The following is a 19,966-nucleotide window of genomic DNA, read 5'->3' on the forward strand; positions in this document are numbered from 1 at the left end:
TGATAGTCTCAACTATTTTCTAACTATGTTGTTAATTGTAATGAAATATCATTGTCATCAAAAAATAAAAACACATGCAATCTTCCAAATTTAAGAAATTGGTCTCATACTAACTAAAGTAATGCCTGTAAATAAGAATTAGGATCTCAGAATGACAGTTGTGATTGTAGTTGTTTATTTTTGTGTGGTTAAGCGAATGAGCTGCAAGAAATACGCGTTAGATGCTAATTAATGAGAAACAGATGACAATGGCTTTCCTATAATGCTGACCCACTGACCTGTTTGATACCAAGTTATCTTTTGGGTTAAAAAATGTCCCATTTTAAAGGGGGATTTCGGAGCATTTGCATTCTACATTGAATGGAACAATGGTCTTTAGTCAGAAAAGAATGGAATATTCCGTTCAGGTTCGAGGGGGATTCTTTCTAACGTGAAGGAGTTCAAGAATCTTGGGTTTACAAGTGAGTTGAAACCAGAGCATGTGGTTGACTGGAATGTGGCGCAACATCTTCAGTCATGAGGCCACTGTTCTGAGAGAGCTGAGCCAAAAAAGTAAGCTCTCTATTAAACAGTCGATATCGAACTTTGGGTAGTAAATGATAGATTATGATTGTGGATACAATGGTCCAAAAAGAGTTTTCTCAGAAGAGTATCTGAACTTACCCTTAAAGATAATGCGAGGATTTCAGTTATTTAGAGGGACTCGATATGCTGCTCCCTCACACGGAGAGAAGCTAGTTGAGGTGGTTCGAGTAACTGTTTGAAGGTGTCTCTTTGGAGAGGTGTTTCTGCCATGTCCATTTGGAGTTGACCCCAGGGAAAACCCAGGAAACATGGAAAAAACAGGCATCCTTATTGGCCTGGGAACTCCAGGGAAAGAGGTTTCTGGTGAGAGGAAGGTCTGCTATAAATGGATGGATTGGATTGTTCTGTATATTTATTATTTTTTAGGGATAGTTGAATGATTCCTGCTTGCTGATGGTTTTGGGGAGGCTATTTTATTATTATTATTTTTAATATTGAATAGGATACATGAATATACAATTATAGTAAAACCTTACTTTAAAGTCCATCACTACATCAGGACGACAATTCTGATGCTAGATAATTGCCTGAAAATGATTATTGAAGATGATGTTAAAAGGGGGCTCCGTTAGCTCTGGGTGAATACTGTAAATGCAAAAGATTAAGGTAAAGGGCATCTGGAATTGCGTCGAAAGCCTGTGATGTAGCCTTTTCAATAGGTGCCAAGAATGCAATTGGGAGATTGCCAAACCAGCACGTGTGCTTGTTTCTATTTTATCAGTGCAGGGGATGGGTTTTCATTTGTGACCTGAATAGCTCGGCGGGTGAGTATTTGTATGTCCTCCAAATGTGTGTGTGTGTCCTCTGCGAGTGTTTTCAAGCACTTGGCTGGGCAAATGAAAAATTCATGTAGGCATGGAGGGATTGGCTGCTGAGCAAAGAGCGGGCTGTCAGGATAGAGCTGAACACTATGTGTTCTGTGGCATCCCACTCTCTCTCCCTCTCTGTATAAAAAGATGAGCCGAGGAAGAGGCAACAGCCAGTGCGACAGCCTCTCTGTTAGCGCTTAGCATTCATTCATTGAGAGGCAACTTGCAGACAGAAGCAAGCCTAACGTCTTCAGGCTTCGTTTTTAGCTTTAAATGGACAAATCCAGCAAGGAGGCGCAAGTGCGTACGGTAGGTTTGTTTCTGGTGTGTAGCTGTGCTTGACAGAAACCTGTGTGTGTGCAGTGTATTTGCATCTATCTGTTCCTGTGATGGTGATAGACGGCGTTTGAGGATGTTGGGGGATCAGGTGCAAGAGAGGAAGTGCACCATGACCATGTCTCTTTGAATATGATTATTGTATTCTATTTTTCTATTTTGAAACGTGAGCGTACCTACCAACAGGGAGAGTTATGGCTGCTTTGAGGAGTGGGACAAGGGGAATGTCAGGGGGAGACGTGCGACTAAATGTAGCAGCAGAATACAAAGAAGGTACCTGCTGTTAACGGGGAGGTCGGTTGTCTTCAATGAATTGAAATGGGGTGTTTTTGTTCATTTGTTTAACCTTGCCGTCAGTGTAGTCAGAAAACGTCTTTACAACAACAAACGGGACAGGAATTTCTAGGTTTTCTTCCTCATGCTCTGTAGGGAAAAACAGCATACATGTGGACATTGGTGCAAGGTCGCAGGTTAAAAAAATATGTTTTTCCACTGACTCTCTATTTTATCCACACGGTTAAGTTACTACATTTGACTTTGATTAATTATTGTGAAAATCAAGGGTTGTACTGGATGTTCTTGCTATAGTAATCTTAAAAATATGATATAAAAGAAATCAATGCATTATATTTTTGTGATTACCTTGTAGTCTCAAAACTTGCCTTTCAAGTTTCATTTAATAGTTTCCTTGTTGCCTCGATGTTAAACGATCTGCCAAATAATTTTTGCTTTGAGTTAAATTTGTTCTTAGTGTTGACATGTAGTTTAAATTATTAACTCCCGGAATTTAATTCTATACATCTGGTTTGTCGAAAATATGGCACTGGAGCTGTGTGGCTTTTGAGCCGATTTCATCCGACTTAATTGTTTAATGTGCTAATACTAAATACTTTTTACATTGTCTGTCAGTCGGTTCAGTTCCAAACTCTGTGTTGTACTAGATGAAGATATACTGTACGAAAATAAAAATAAGCCTTTATATTTAATATTTCTATTTTAACCCCTTCATTTGATAACGCTTCATCAAATGGGGCTCTCTTTGAAAAAAGTAAAGTTGCTCATCACCATCAAGTGAATAAAATGCCATCATTGTGCTTGGATTGTGTCTGTATTGGTTTACCTCTAAATGTGAGTCATGATTAATACATACACAAGGTTAGCAAAAATTAAAACACATGTTTTTATAGACCCAAATATAAATGAGTATGTAATACGACTATAAAATGATAAATCCTGTGTGTTTTTAACCACAACTGAGTTAAACTGTCAATGGTATTTGTGCATACCTGAGGATTGGGCTATTATAAGAATAACCTTTGTTGTGTAATTTTAAAATGTCTGTGCTTCATTTAGCTAGATGAGTTAGTTTGGCTGTAGAGATTTAAGGTTTTTTTTTCACCATCACCAGACATAAGATGATATCATTTGTGCCAGGAGAACAAAAAAACTCTTATAATAAAATGATAAAATAATAATTAAAACCTGTCCACACAAGAATTGTAATGTGTCTAGATACAATAGCACCTCAACTGGTTTCTTGTCTTAATTTAACCAATTCTTCTTTCATCCTTTCATCCTCTCCCTGCTCTTGGAACACTTTGTGTTTTCCCTCCCCTTGAATGCTGTCAACACGCAAAGGGTTTATTTTGGACAATACCATGAATATGGCATAATTCATCATTTTTTGTTTTTCTTCAGTTATGATGGCTGTGTCACATTAATATAGACATTTGTGTGTGTTAAACATGATGTACTTTAAGTGAACATGCATGAAACCCATGCCAACCAATATTGGCACATTCCAGTTGGCTAAACAGTAAAGAAAGCAGATTTTGTGTATTGGCATCTTAAGAAGATTAATATGGATTAAGACCCATGGAGCAAGTGTAATAAGGTGTGCAAGAGTTTTGAGCCTTGTTAAAAGACATAATAAAAACAACAGAACATTGATTGTTTTTGCCTTTTCAATTTTTTTTATTTTGTCCTCACAATTTTACATTCTGTTCTATTTTAAGTCCCCAGCAAATTAGTCACCACTGCCTGCCCTTAGGCTTCAGTATGGACTTCAGTTCTTGGAGGCTCATTATTAGCCCCTCTACAGACACTTCTCAAAGCTTGTCATTGACGATGGATATCATACATGCGCCCTTTGAAATACACACACTGACTGATGTATTTTGGAACAGGTTAAGAAGGTAGTCAGGTTACAGTGGGGTGGAATTTTAGCTGGTCGTCTGACATGAAGGATTTCCAGATAAACCCAGGAGGATTTCAGAACAAAGACATACAAAGAAAGACCAGATGCACAGATAATATGTCTACGAATGTCCAAGATGGCAAACGGGTTGCCAGATAGGAAGAGTCTGAAATGTTGGACTGGCCATCATCAAACTGATAAGCAGTTAACACGGCTTTTACACTTAGTGTGTACAGTGACAGTGTCAGGTTTTGTCTTAAATGTCGTGTCAATGTGCATTTTAAAGGGTGTGTTGACATCCTTTCCTGATATTCAAATTAACCAATTCTCATCAACTAGAAGTCACGGATTAGCTCACTGTCACCCGGAGATATTTATAAACCTCGAGTGACTCAGGGCCTGAAATAGGGTTTCCCTCTTGGTCATAGTGTATCATGGATTGTTGGGGGAACAGTTAACTTAGTTTCCGTAGATTTTCCATCTGGGGACCTTGGTAGCTTTTCTAAACAGCAGGAGAGACTGGCAAATAATAGCTGGGAATACATGTTCAAAGATCATTTTGTTGTTTCTATTGTAACTGAGCTAAATATAAGATGTCGTTTTCTTCTGTATAGACCAATTTCTTTCTACATTAACTTGCTCTTGATTTTGTGTGGCTTTTGTGTTACTCAGGGTGAGTTACATGCAATGTGTCATATTCTTGTAATGGCTTGTGGTTAAACGCCCACTGTGAGACTCGCTGCACACTTAGTTCTGTATTGACCCCACATGTTGCTGTAACTGGAGACACATTTGAAGGCTGTCTTAGATGTCCTGGCTTTTAAAGGTTGTGAATCAAGGGACCACTAATAATAAGTTTGGACCAAATTTAGTCTTTAAGTTTCTAGTAAGAGATGTATATGATACCAAGAGTTAAGTTCAGGAGTTCACATTTCACATTCACTTAGAGATAGAACTACGTTGGTTAATTTATCGGTTACATTTTTTGGAAGGATGAGTTAGGAATAATTGTGACTTGGCTGAAGGTCATTCTACTCAGTAAGAATAGAGTGAAATGTGTGTATGTGTAATGGAAAGCAGAATTACTACAAGGGCAGATATTTTATTTATAAACCACAACACAAAAGAGAAGTTCAAGCTAGGGTTGCACTGTTTCTTTTTTAGCCAGTACCTAGCTCCTCTTTCTGTTTATAATGTCCCCATTGCCATATACAATTGTAAGGGGCCATTCTTCTGCTACTAGTGTATAATTACAAAAGTAGCATTTCTTTTTAAATGTGAGTGTATAAATATGAGTTACGTGATTTACTGGTTTCTATCTGTTGGTTATTCTTTTCACATAGATACAAAGTAAACATGATGAAAAAGAATGGCTAAACAAAAAATACAAATAAAATCCTGTGTAATAAACTTAAATTCTATCATGTAATTATGGCATCCATAATAGGAGAGAAGATTTTCAGTTTTAAAAAGCTGAATATGTTGCTATTATGTTTTATTGAGCAAATTACCAGTTTACTTTTCGGTTGTATACTGAGAAATCAATTTCAAGAGATAGCAGTAAAAAGCAAACAATACAATGATACAAATTAAGAGTACACCGAAGGTACCCTTGGTATATATATGATGAAAATAATAACAATGTCAAGATTCTAGACATTTTCCACGTTCTTTTTTATAACCACTTAAGTTATTTTGTCAATAGCCATACGATTGTATTAGAGCTATGGGTTACCAGACTCTAGAGCCGCTGCTGATTGTATATTTTGTCATAACCGATCCAACTCTGAGAGGCTGTACCCGGGTTGGAGTGCTGCATCCTTACCTGGTGCTTTTCAGAGCAGACTCTCCAAGGCAGTGGGTGTCACTGCAATGGTGACAGCTCTGCTTTGCAAAGGGTTCTGATGTCCAGTGGGGGACTTTTTTGCCAACAAGGATAATATTCAGTGTCCTGAGTGTTTCTCGCATGTAAACAGACATTCATTCTACTCTACGATAAGATGCCCTATCACCTGCTGGAACTTCTGGCAAGTGAAAGGGCACTAGACTGTCACTTGCTTATGTTACGGTTAACTAAAACAGCATCAGCAAATTCACATATGCAAACAGAGAGGACAACAGCAGGTTCCCAGTGTTACACAATGTTCCCAAATGGGTGCGGACCTGGTCAGGGACTAATTTCCCTTTACACTTGTGCAACAGACCTAGGGACTGTGGACCAAAGAGCAGGCAGACTCCACCGGGGTGCGTGTTACGACAAGGGTTACGACAAGTGTCTAATAACTCCAGATGTCCAGGGATAATAGTTTCTACAGTTTTTCTCCCTGCATCAAACAGATGATTTAAATATCGTGCTGCGCCTGGATCCTTTTTTCTATGAAAGTTATTTCCTTTATATCTGGAGTGCCATTTCTGGCTTTTTTAAATGCAACTTCTCGATGACCTGGAGCTTGCAAAACTTCTCTGCTGTGCCTGATGTTTGCTCTTACCCGTTATCTGAAGGTGGTGAAGCATTTTAGGCGCACAGATAGATTAATAGTGTGATACATTAAAGGTAAAGGTGGTGCACAAGGCGGCAGGGTCCTGCAACCCTCAGCCAAGTTTGCTGTCAAATAAATGGTAAAGGGAAAAAGGCTGAGTCCGAAAATACTGGCATTTTGAGGGGGGAGACTGACACCTTCTGGGTGGTGATACTTGGGTTGGTAACTCATAGCAATAGCCTGTAGAGGGAGTCGCACATATTTTTAGAACTGCGGTTATAATAGTCAACTTGAGTTTTTTATTTTCAAATGTATGTAAATGATATACTTTTGATACTAAGCTAATCATATGTTGTGCGGTAAAATATATTACCAACTGAGAGACATACAGTACTGTGCAAAAGTTTTAGGCAGAAAAAATTCTGTAAACTAAGAATTCTTTCAAAGATGGAAGTGTTAATAGTTTATTTTCATCAATTACCAAAATGCAGTGAATGAACAGAAAATAAATGAAAACCAAATCAATATTTGGTGTGACCACCCTTTGCCTTCAAAACAGCATCAATTCTTCTAGATACACTTGCACACAGTTTTTGATGTTTCTCAAATCCTTCTGTCTCTTCATGTAATCCCAGACCGACTCCATGATGTTGAGATCATGGTTCTGTGGAGGTCATACAATCACTTCCAGGACTTCTTCTTTAAGCTGAAGATATTTCTCAATTACATTGGCTGTATGCTTGGGGTTGTCCTGCTGGAGAAGAATACCTTTTGGGCCAATCATACGCCTACCTGATGGTATTGCATGATGGATAAGTATCTGCCTGTATTTTTCATCATTGAGGAAACCATTCATTCTGACCAAATCTACAACTCCATTTGCAGAAATGCAGTCCCAAACTTGCAAGGAACCTCCACCATGTTTCACTGTTGCCTGTAGACACTCATTATTGTTCCGCTCTCCAGCTCTCTTTGTGCTTCTTCAAAAGAGCTTGAACATCTTGAAACCCGAGGCCGGTTTGAAATCTTTGTCTGGGAGAAACCTTGCTGATGCAGTAGAACTACCTTGTGTCATGTTGCTGTGCTCAGTCTTGCCATGGTATGACCTGTGACATGAAACGGTCTTCCACAACCACAGCTTGGCAGCAGAGTTTGGCCGTTCTTCACCCAGTTTTAAGCTCCTACACATCTGTATCTTTCTCACTTAATGACTGTGTTTATACCTACTTGTAAATTGATGATTAGCACCTGTTTGGTATAACTGGTTGATCATACACTAGAATCCTACAAACCCATGACTTTGTGCAAAAGTACCTGTAAGAATTGATGCTGGTTTGAAGGCAAAGGATAGTAACAACAAATATTGAATTGATTTAGATTTCTCTTTTTTTTTTTTGCTCACTTTATATTTTGTAATTTGATAAAAATAAACACTTTTTATTTATATTTTTAATAGCATTCTTAGTTTACAGCATTTTTTCACACCTACCTAAAACTTTTGCTCAGTACTGCATATGTGTGGGAAAGACCACTTTTTCTAAACTATGTCATGTAAATTTACCTAATAATCTACCTCATTCATTTCTTTCTGCTCTATTGTTCTCAGGGTCTAGATGAAGAAGCAATAGTTGACCATGGAAAAAGCAGCTTCACCACACAGACCAACAATGAGAGGGATGACCAAGAAAGTAAGTTTAAAGAAGCAATGAGAAGGTTGAAGCTTCTGTTTGGTCTATTAAGAATTTATTATTTGTTTTATTATTTTTTAATTTACCCATTTTCTGGTTTAACTTAAAGCTACTTTAGCCATTTAATTACCGAATGAAGCAAAACCTGAGTGCTAATAGCACTTTTCTATCAGGATAAAGGGCAATAAATCAAATGATGAAACTTTTGTGTTTCACTATGTGTAACTGCCCAGAATCGTTCCTGCTTTATATGTGGCTTTATTTTGTTTTCTGGATTAGTCAGAGGGAAATATTATACTCAAGGAGAGCAATGTTTGCATCTTACCTATAGGTAAAACAAATCAATTAATCTGAAATTATTATTATTTATATTTTACTGTCTTTACCATATTGCTTAAAGCCACGAACATTGCATGCTTTAAAATAAAGAATGAACATGAACTTTATTAATCGAAGAATTTGTTCACATTATGGTTTCATTACAGTGTTTAACAGAGATTTTTGTCTATTTGACATTTTTCTGTCTGTTTCTTTGTTTTTTCTCTTCTACCAGTTTCCCCCTGGTGTGTTTATATCACTTATGTATACCCCCTGCAATTCCTTCTAGTCTCTTTCCTACTGGCGTCCTGCTTAAATCAAAGAAAATGACTCATCTGTGAAAAATGAAAATTGGCATCAAATGTAAGACAGAAATAGGCCATCCGAGTCTCACAACAGTATTCCTGTGTTGATCCATAGCAGTACCCAGCATAACCCTGAGGGAGACTATTGTATATGTTGGTATTGTTAAGACATCTGCAAGTGTGTCTTTGCTCTTTGCTAGAAACTTTAAAATACATAATTCAATACAACATATGTCCTTCAATGGTTTGTTTTGTTTCCTCGGGTATAAACAATTTCCTAAAAAAATTCTTCACGTATGTTGTTTTTGCACAAATCCCTTATTCCACTATCTTTCTACTCCTAAGTACCAAATAATCAGTTCATTTGTGAAACGCTTGCTTGAATATATGACTGGATTATCTGCCTAAAACAACCATATAATCAAATAGTTTCAGCCCATAAGAATAGTATCACTTCACTATAATTGTAACTTTTCAATAATAAACCCAAAGAAAGGTTAATTGAATAATTAACATTTTAGGGAGTTTATTTTCTGAAATGCATTCAACAAGTGAAAATTGTGTGCTTTTAACCATTTTCTTTGTGACAAAAGATACTTCTGTGTAACATGGTTTATATTTGTGCTTTCAGGCCACAGAGCAGTGTATGTAGGTGTCCATGTACCGTTTGGAAGGGAGGGCAAGCGGAGGCATCGACACAGAGGTCACAGGCACCACAGAAAGAAGAAAGACAAAGATTCAGAAGAGGGGAAGGAAGATGGCAGAGAGTCACCATCATATGGTTTGGAGCCGCTTTTGTGCTTTTACTTATACTTTTCGGTTTAATTTTGCCATTTTGTTACATATACAGAGACATTCCGATCTGAGAGTGCTTATGGCTAATACATGGGCTTATATTGCCCTAATAGGCCTTTTAATAAATGTGCCTATCATGTGACCATAAAAGCTTTGGAGGCTGGCAAAACATTTACCCCATATTGGGTTGTAATGTTTTTGCTGTTTAAGTGACCAACCATACCTGTACATTGTAGGGTTAATGCTGATTCCGGAACACCTTGTTGTTCAGTGTTGTTTTCCTTTCATCCTGCATGGTCGTTTAATTCGTTTAATAAGATTTCATTACTATTGTTAAAACATTTTTATTTTAATGTATTTAAGAGTCCAGCTGACTCGCAACAGCGAAAGTTAAGACACCTTGAAGACTGTAAGCTGCTTTCATAGGTGATTGAATATGATATTTTAACGTTTTTTGCATTGCTCACATAACAGCAGGTCTTCATCTCTGACCAATTTCAACAAGGGAGGCCAATGTTTAATTCAAGCAAAGTGAGGAGATAGTCTTTAAAACTATACTATTAAAGTCTCCCAGATTCTCTCATTGCTATTTTGTTTAAATATTGGCATCCTTTTGAAAAACCGAAGATTTTGCCTCTTTAGGTCTGACTACAACCGAAACAAAACTATTCAATGCATTATGTTTACTTATGTTTACTCTACTTCTTCGTTTTTATTTTATTTTTTCTGGATCAGATATAAATCCAAATTCCAAAAAGGTATTCACTTGCATAGAAGTTCCTTGGAAGGTAATTTGTTCGCTTTGAGGTCTTATTAGATTTCCCTTTATTCAGGCATATGTTTCTCTCTAAAAAATCCCCAGATATTTTTGATATACAGTTTGTCATTGTTTTTCAATTGCATAATCAAGCATTTATGAGTAATCACCTTTTTCTACTCTGTACAGACACCCCCTCACAGAGAGTCCAATTTATCTTGGGGACAGAAGACGATGATTTGGAGCATGTTCCTCATGACCTCTTCACTGAGATGGATGAGTTGTCGTTCAGAGATGGAAGTGCAACCGAGTGGCGAGAAACTGCCAGGTTAGAACTCAACAGAGAAGTGTGGTTTTGTAAAGAAACCCAGCTTAAACTAAAAGGAATAGAATTTTAATTGGCAAATACAATAAGTCGTTGAATAAAGTATGTTAGGACAAATGCTGAAATTAAAATATAAATTTCATTTTGTACATTACTGTTTCTTATCCATGAACCATTATTCCTAGCTGTCTTGTCAAAAGTTAGATTTAATTATGTATGTTTGCATCCCCTTCCAATTACAGATGGCTGAAGTTTGAAGAAGATGTGGAAGATGGAGGGGAGAGGTGGAGTAAACCATACGTGGCCACCTTGTCTTTACACAGTTTATTTGAACTCCGAAGCTGCATTCTCAATGGCACAGTTATGCTTGATATGAGGGCCCACAGTATAGAAGAAATAGCAGGTAAGATGTTTTAGATAGAAGTCCAGTCGCTTGAATGCATTGTAAATCGTAATTGTTTTGAGTGCTGGGTATCATTGCGAGTTTCCAAAATCGATTCAAAAGGTTCTGAACTTGTTCTTTAGAATCTGCCATTGACTAATAAAAATGGCTTAACTGTACTTCAGTTTTTTTTCTAAAAAACACTTCAGGGTTCTTGGCTGGATGTTTTCACAGTGTAGGGGGACCTGTGCACAACGCAGCCGGTACTCTAAAGGAGGTTTGAGGGTTTAGATAAGGAAAACAATGCGATTTCCCTTTTTGTCTATTTCTGCGCTTCGGTGCCGACATGATCGGAGAAAAATATCACTAATAACGCTAAGTTTCGCGGGACATGCATCAGATTCCCACGAAACTGAGCGACGTCAGATAGGAGCCGCTGGTGCGTCGCTATATGACATTTATTTCCGTGAAGTTTATGTAGGAATCCTGTGAATTGCAATACAAAACAATCTGCAGCAAAACAATAATAAATACCACCTCCTTATACACACACACATAACACATTTAGAAAATGACCTGATGCTAACAACTTAGCTAATAAGCATATGGCAAAGACAGACAGGTTAGCACTTGTTTGGAAGTTCTGCGATCTTCAAAAAACGGGCGCTGAAAACAACTGAGACGAGATAAAAAGTACTTACAATATCTTGTTTTGGCAAATGGGTTGAAAGAAATGAGTGGCTGCTGACTGACAACTTTCGTCAAGTCCTGTAACTTTGCTCTCGCTTTGTGAGATTCTTGATTGTAAAAAGTGAAAGTGATGTCCATGAGCCACAGATTACAACCCTTTCTCTACTGAATACATTTCTAATAAAACATCACATTTCACACATTCATTTATCCAGTGAATAACTGTAAGATGTTTACATTGCATCAGGACAAGTATAGTTTGAGAACCTGAAAAAGCTTTATGATATTCCGATGGTCTATGTCCAATAAGCTGTTTAAGTCACTGATTCTTTAAGTTTCACATGTTTAGTCTCAGCTGTCTGAAGCAAACATAAGCGCAGTGATACCGTGTAATGGTGCATGTAAGTCTAGGCAGGCTCATAAGCTGCAACCTGACCTAAACCCAAAGCTGTGAAATAATTGATCTCATGCTCTCATAATCGATATTGTTAAATTTTAATGAAATCTATCCAAAATTTATTAAAAAATTCCCTTTTTTTTTACCTAGCCCTAGTATTAATGTGAAGTCACTAATGGTACACATTTTTAACATGGGTTTGTATGTTCCTTAGATATGGTGATCGACAGCATGGTGGCGACAGGTCAGCTGAAGGAGGACCTGCGCGAGAAGGTGCGAGAAGCCATGCTGAAGAAACACCACCATCAGAATGAGAGAAAGCTCAGCAATCGCATCCCTTTGGTGCGATCGATTGCTGACATAGGCAAGAAACATTCTGACCCACTCTTGCTTGAAAGAAATGGTGAGATCTTATCCGCACTCGCATTTCTATTTCCCCTATTTTTTTCTCCCTTTTTAAAAATTCTACAACCTTGAGGTAAACAAGATTACCAGTAAGTATTTGCGTAAAATGACCTCCACTGAAATATGTATTAATCTCTCACAGCTTATCCTGATCAAAGTAGGGTCATGGGAAACAGAAATATGGGTGCTAGCTTTTCTTCTAACCTAGTTTTTTGAGCTTTGGTGTTTTTTAACTGCATGGTCACAGTTCTTTAAGATGGCACTTTTTGCTGGTTTGGGGGTAAATGTAAACCAAATCCTGGCGCTATTTTGAGGTGTGACTTATAAGGCTATATTTTAATGATTTGTGTTTCTGTGTTGTGGTTAAGCACAAGATTTGTGTGCACTGACATCTCACTTACCCTGCCCTGCATGTCAAAAGTGTAAGTTTTGGGTGATTTGTATTGGTATGTGGGATTTGAAATTCTGTTGCCCCCCCCTTAACCAAACATTTTGATTCTCGTCTCTCTGGTCTTAGCATGAATCCCAAATGACACTTCTGTCTCATTGTCGCTTTCACCTTGTTTGGCTCCAGAGTCCATCCTTGTAATGTTATCCTACCACGTATGTTTCTTCCCTTCTGCTTTATTTCTCCTTTTCCTTCCTTCCCTTCTGCACGTCTCCCCTCCTCTTCTCCTCATCCAACTTTCCTCTTTGTTAGGAGAGGGCCTGTCCTCTTCCCGTCACTCTCTCCACAAGCCAGGAGCAGCCTCCTCTGGCCCCGACCTGTCAGAGAGACGCGAGTCCAGAGTTTCCATCCTCCTCAACCACCTTCTTCCCTCCAACATGGGACCCTCTGCTGGTCCCTCAACACTCAGCACACCACAAAACACACCAACCATATTCAGACGCTCAACTCCAAGTACCACCATTGGAGCAGTCCACGGGATACCTGAAGTGGTTGTATCACCTCCTGAAGATGATGAGCCGCAAAAGGCGGAAGAAGTGGTCTCGTCAGAGGAGCTCAGCCGACAAGCATCCTCGGCATCCCAGGGACTTGAGCAGCTGCCCTTAGAAGGCAAATATCTGTGTAGCCTGCCAGTGTGAGTCACGGCTTGAACAGAGAACACTAGCACAAGCATGAAAGCTCTGCTTCCTGTTATCTTCAACTCTGCGGCCATCTCATCAATAACCCACAGCAAAGCTGTCTCGCTAAGATACACTCTTACTTTATTTGCTCATGTGACACCCCTCTTTTCTACTGCTTCACCCTGTCTCTTTAACTCTCACTCCATTTCCCTTACTCACTCAACATTTACTATCTGACTCTAGATTTTAAGTCATTCCTCGGCACCCCTGCCTTACTTCATTTATCACATCCCACTTTGGCTTCTACAGCTGCCATTGGTTTTGTGTTACCACACTGCACTGAGTGTCATGACCTTTTTTGTTCTTGTTTCTTCTTTGTCCGTGTCTATTGTGATGCTTTATAAAGAGTTTCTGTAATAGGTTTACCAGCGCAGGATGTAATACTGAAACTGTCAAGAAACTCACTCAATACCTTAAATACTGAAGGGAAATCGTGACATTGCAAGCTTCAGCAGGAGCTTCAGGGATGCTTCTCAGTAGTTCTTGGGATCTTTTTTGAAGGTATTATATTAAACTTTGCGTGGCTGGTGGCCTGTTTTCCCAATACTTCCATAATAAGCTATAGGTCACTGAAGAGGCATTCACTTGGTTGGAGTCCAGCATGAAAGGTTATGTGAAAGGTTGGTCTTATTTTAGTGGACCCCTTCTATGAAGACCCTTCCAGGAAAATATAACGCAGTTCCCTCGAGTAAATTGGAGTGGCTTCACTGATGTGGTTTGGGGGGATTTTAGTCTTTACAGTGATTAATAAACATTCTTTGTTACTGAGTTGATTTAAAGGGATTGTGTTGTAATCCAGCGGATCATTGAAGCACAGTATATGAGATGTGTTACAGGTGCAAAAGCAGTAATCCTATAATCTAGCGTTACATTCCTACTTGCACTTTTTTATGAAAATATGTTTATGTTTTAGTTAAAGCTGCAGAGGGAGCCAGGCAATTTAGAACTTTACATTCAAGTTTATTCATCATCATCATTGAATGTCTGTGGAGGAGTTTTAAAAGATAAAAATATGATTAAGCTGAATTTCAAACTGAAGGTAGTCCCCCGCTGTACAGGGCATCTGCACCACCATATCATATGGAATGCATAATATCGGTAACAAAAGTTAGAACTTGGTCTAGAATATCCTTGAGTGTATCATTATCTAGACCTTTATTATGCTGCAACTTAAGAAAACGTTATATTTCTATACTTTGATGTTGACGAGTTACCAGCCCGGCCTAATGTGTATACAGTTACATCTGTTTACTTTATTCCTGCATCTAAATATGCTCCGACGCCACTGCAAAAGGCCAGCATGGGTGAGCATTCCAGAGCTTAGCCTGCCTGAATGAAAGAGTGTTGGCAGATACAAACTAATCTAATCCCTCGCTTATTCTTGGAGGCTTTGTTGGGTATGTGAGCAATCAGGCTCCTGTTCACCAGCCAGCATGCACTATACTTATTTGCTTCAGTCTACAAATCATGTAAGTGTTGACACATTTTCACTTGGGGTTTCCTTGTGGGTGACCCTTAGGAAGTGGATATCAGTGTGTACAGGTATTTAAGATGAAACTGAAGAGTCGCTTTTAAGAGAATAGCACAGCTTTACTTATTTTTGACGCATTACTCCCTCATTTCATTCCCTGCTCTCATGTCTACACAAGTGCTAGAGGTTCCTGGAACTAGCATGGCTCGAATCACATGGACAGACTGTCATGTTCTTTTAGTTGTGTATAGAAATCCTATGAGATTCCTACGGTCAGTTGATACCACTTGCTTAACCTTTATCCCAAAGACACAAGCACCACTAGAGCAAATAATACTTGCTGTTGAAGTAATCCTTTGGTTGCAATCAGAGTCTTACCTAAAAATTTAAAAGTAAGTCCCTGCATAGTAAATGAGATTTATGCCTGACCTGAGGTGACACAGGGTTGCTATACACCACATGGTTCCATGGGAATACAACATTTTAGATGTAGATTGACTCCCTGCCTTTAGTAAACTTGACAGTTGGTTGGACTGTTTTGTTACAATATTTCTTTAAAAAGCACCTAAAAGCAAAATCTCACATTAATATTTTCCCTGTAGTTTGTCGCATTTGATTTCGCTAAGATACCGTTTGCACCATGTGTTAAACTGATCTTAGATGTAGAACATTGAAACTTGTTGGTGGTAAATGTATCAATGTAATTGCTTTTCTTACAAAAACATCATGAAGTTTCTAGCTAAATTTACTTATAACCCTAATATTCACCTATTTTAGTTGTATAATTTAAAATTGGGGCATTTTCATTGTTATACCCATCAGTCAACATCTGCTTTAAAAAAGTATAATATATACAGAATTGCAAAAACCTGCAGTTCATTCAGTGTCCACTTGAGGCTAGCAAGCTAGACCAGAATACTTCCATTATTCCAAGATGACAACAACCACAAATTGACTTGACAACAGTGGATCAGTAACAGACTGGTGATGTCACAGATAAGTCCATACCTCTACTGTCAGTGCGTATACTTTGCCTTTGTGTCCAGATTGAATAATTTATTTAAACTGCATATTAACAGGGGGTACATTACTAACAATTTGTTGATGTATAAAGTGAAAATGAGTTTTGTTTATAAATAACAGAATAAAGGACCTTTTTCCACAAACACTGCATATTACTAATTTGCGTTTCGTTTCTAGGACCATTGTCTTTTCAAAACTCTGTGCCAAACAACCTGGATGGTAACAAGGGAGTGGAGAGAAGACCATCCAAAGTTGGGGTCAGTAGAGAAAGCAGCAGTGTCGACTTCAGCAAGGTAACCTAGCTGCAGTACTGAGCACAGAACTTGTCCTTGGTGGTGGAAAATGCCATGACTTCATCCTGATAACTATCTGGACATGAAGTTATTTTTTTCTTTCTTTTTTTTTTAACGGAGGCACGGTCATACTTCCATCAGTCCATTCTTGTTCCAGTAACAAACTATCTTCAGCCGTGGAGAAGATGTGATCATCCAAGTTAATGTTTAGTTCATGAAAGGTTATGGCTTTCATTTGCCTCCATTCGTCTCTTCTGTTTTGTCTATTCCATTCAGCTGACTATCGTCAGTCGCTGTTGCCACACAAGACTCCAGTCAGTCTGAAGAATAATAGGGTGGCCTGTTGCTGTAAGTAGACGTATACAGAAGAGGAATGAAAGGCACTTCTTCATGAAGATAAACACTCGCATCTGTGTTTGGCTCACGATAAGACAGTCTTTGCTCAGTACTTTGTAGTCATGTTTGTTCTGTTACCCACCTTACTGCTCTGTTTATTTATTTATTCATTCCATTGGACTGCAAACATTTTTGCTTGGATAAGGATTTCCATTGACATCATAAACGTTCCTAAACTGTGTTTATTTCAAATTGAATATTAAACGCTCAGAATGGATAATAATTTGACTATCATTTTTTTTTTCTCTCAAAAGTTTAGATGTATTAATCCCAAAACATTTCCAAAAAAATAAAATACTGTAATTTAAATTATGAATAATCTGTTTTCAATGAAATACAGCTTCACTATTCAACATATGTTTAATATCAGCCAAGCTAATGGTTACTCACTTGCCTGTGTATTTAAATGTCCTACTCTTTTCCTCCTTAGGTGGATATGAATTTCATGAGGAAGATTCCTCCAGGTGCAGAGGCTTCTAATGTTCTGGTGGGAGAAGTGGACTTCCTGGAGAAGCCCATTATTGCTTTTGTCCGACTGTCCCCGGCTGTTCTCATCACAGGTCTCACTGAGGTGCCTGTTCCCACGAGGTATGGTCAATTTTGATTTAATCATGTGAGATAGACTAAATTGAATTGCTGTGTGACTACAACTATTGTGAGAGTATCAAAGTTTTAACAACCATACTATTTGATTATGACTGTGTTCCTTTGCAGGTTTCTTTTTCTTCTTCTTGGTCCTCATGGCAAGGGCCCTCAGTACCATGAGATTGGTAGATCAATGGCCACTCTGATGACAGATGAGGTGATTAGACATCTAAAGCACATACTTGCAGACATTTACATGTGAAGTCCCATCATTTGTTGATTAAGTATTGTATAGGAGGAGTATAGCAAAACTCTCATTAAGTGCAGTGATTTTAGCTCTTCTTGAAATGTTTTGAATTGTCCTTACAAGACTTGACATGAGACAATCAGGCTCCACCTGCATCCTGTGATCAAATATCACATCTCTTTGACATACTTCTGCCAAGGAAGTAATTCCCCATGCCTTTATAAAACAATGCATACAAAGAAAATTAAACATTCAGTTGTCATGGTGGCTTTTCAGTACAAAAAATATTTGAACATTGCCCTTTCATTTGGGTTCCAGAATATATACATTTTCTTTAATTGGGTTAATTTTGAACCGTTGGTAAAAATCTAATTTTAACAAAGCTCCTTACTACGTGACTTTGGACAGACGTCCGCCCTAGAGAGGCTGCGAGTGCTCACACAACAAAACTAGCATGAAGTACTGGAAGACTTTATGAAGTTGCCTGTTATTAGATGAAATCTAATCTAGAAATTGACACAACAAGCAATTATATCTTGTTTCTTTTAGCAAACACCCATTAAGACAGCAGCGTAACAGTCGTTACAGGACATTATAATGGAAGTAAAAATTACTGCTGTACCAGATTAAAAAAAAAAAGTTTTGCTCAATATGGGACCTATACCAATATAACTAAGTTAATTAGAACATACAGCAATACCTTGAGCAATTGTCATTAATGTAGTTAACACACATCCTGTATGTGTTGAACAGCTAATAATCATGTTAATTTCAAAGTTCCATAGTTTGCCTGTGATATTATCTTACTTTCATAGGACAGTTTTAACGTAGGTTAAAATGTTGTTGTTTTACTGAAACCTTACAAAAATTTCCACAGATATTTCATGACGTGGCATACAAGGCTAAAGACAGAACGGATCTTCTATCTGGAATAGACGAGTTCCTTGATCAGGTGACTGTCCTTCCTCCTGGAGAGTGGGACCCCACCATCCGCATTGAACCACCCAAGAATGTTCCATCGCAGGTTAGCATCACTGAAAAAATATTTCATACTTAACAACATGTTCCTCAATAATGTATTGACTCTTTTTTTGCTAAACCCAAATCTGACTCGCAGCTAAAACGAAAAAGGCCATCTCAGCCCAACGGCAACACTTCCCTCGGAGGAGAGTCTGAAAAAGATGAGGAACATCAGTCTGGGCCAGAGCTCCAGAGGACTGGAAGGCAAGTTGAACAAATACTTCTGTTCTTGAATATTGTCTTTGTCATCAGAGGTAAAACTATACATGTATGCTAAACCTTTTATTTAACTTTTAATACTCTTTTTATTCGTGTTTAAAAAAATATTTGTTTTGCTTTTTACTAAACTGGTAATAAGTAAGTTAGTAAATAAACATTTTAATTGGATTATATTTTGAGTAAAAACTGAACAGAACTAACCACAGAACGTGTTAGTTCAATTCCACTGCTGTATAATAGATGGAAAGAAATCATATTATGCAAATTTAAGATTATTTCTGTGTCTCTATTAACAGGATATTTGGAGGGTTGGTACAGGACATCAAACGCAAAGCACCATTTTACTGGAGTGACATCAGAGACTCCTTCAGTCTGCAGTGTTTAGCTTCCGTCCTCTTCCTTTACTGCGCCTGTATGTCTCCTGTCATCACATTTGGAGGTCTTCTTGGGGAGGCAACCAAAGGCAACATAGTGAGTTTAAACATCAAATAAATCCTTAAGTTTGAATGTCTGGTAAATACCCCGTTGTTACTTTACTGTTGTTACTAAATGTGTAGAATTATACATGATGGACTATGACCATGAAGTAAGAAGTAGTGGCCTCAATGTTTTTCTTTCAGTAGTAATTTTTTTTAACGTTACTGACAAATGGCCTGCTGGGGAAGTACTGTTCCATGTTCACTTCATCCTGATACTCTATTGTTTGATGCACAATGATGTAGTTTAGGTCACTTGCCAATCAGAGGGACGGCTGTGCCTCTACTAGCACCTCACTGACACTTCTTCCCTTATTTTTCATGAATCTGTATGTTCTGTTCTTAGTTAGCTGCGTGCTGCCTGTGTGGTAACCTTCTGCACTATAGTTGAGGCAAATGTATTTAAGCACAATGTTCTTCTAACCTGTTCTGGGAAGGATGTGTCAAAGAGCCACTAAGGAGCTTTGTATCTAGGGAATACCAGTTTGCGATCTAAATTTAAATGATCTGTGGATGGAACTGCATCATTTTCTCAGTATAATTATCCTCCTCTTTCTTTCCTCTGTCAGCCTTTCCTGCTCTGTCTTCCTCCCAAATGTGGCGTTTCTCCCCCTAACCCACTCCCCACCTTCTTGTTTG

The 19,966-nt window shown here is 38.2% G+C and overlaps 1 protein-coding gene across 8 annotated transcripts in view; it reads left to right on the top strand.

The window, feature by feature from the left end:
* The window catches only part of LOC148084607 (sodium bicarbonate cotransporter 3-like), a 32,288-nt gene that overhangs the window by 3,531 nt on the left and 8,791 nt on the right, over window positions 1-19,966 (top strand). For 2 of the 8 annotated variants that reach the window (XM_087787714.1, XM_087787719.1), the window contains exons 1-13: window positions 1,393-1,703; window positions 8,014-8,095; window positions 9,350-9,499; window positions 10,460-10,598; window positions 10,838-10,998; window positions 12,279-12,467; window positions 13,170-13,526; window positions 16,269-16,348; window positions 17,211-17,368; window positions 17,495-17,582; window positions 18,490-18,636; window positions 18,730-18,836; window positions 19,148-19,322. In XM_087787714.1, the coding sequence (XP_087643840.1) occupies window positions 1,668-1,703; window positions 8,014-8,095; window positions 9,350-9,499; window positions 10,460-10,598; window positions 10,838-10,998; window positions 12,279-12,467; window positions 13,170-13,526; window positions 16,269-16,348; window positions 17,211-17,368; window positions 17,495-17,582; window positions 18,490-18,636; window positions 18,730-18,836; window positions 19,148-19,322 (1,869 nt within the window). In that variant the 5' untranslated portion in view covers window positions 1,393-1,667. Of the gene's footprint in view, window positions 1-1,392; window positions 1,704-8,013; window positions 8,096-9,349; window positions 9,500-10,459; window positions 10,599-10,837; window positions 10,999-12,278; window positions 12,468-13,169; window positions 13,527-16,268; window positions 16,385-17,210; window positions 17,369-17,494; window positions 17,583-18,489; window positions 18,637-18,729; window positions 18,837-19,147; window positions 19,323-19,966 lie in introns of those variants that run through there. The other 6 variants (XM_087787713.1, XM_087787712.1, XM_087787715.1 and 3 more) reach the window with 6 other exon arrangements.

Source organism: Callionymus lyra, chromosome 3 (genome assembly GCF_982586985.1).
Source record: "Callionymus lyra chromosome 3, fCalLyr1.hap1.1, whole genome shotgun sequence".
In the NCBI taxonomy this organism is placed as follows: Eukaryota; Metazoa; Chordata; class Actinopteri; order Syngnathiformes; family Callionymidae; genus Callionymus; species Callionymus lyra.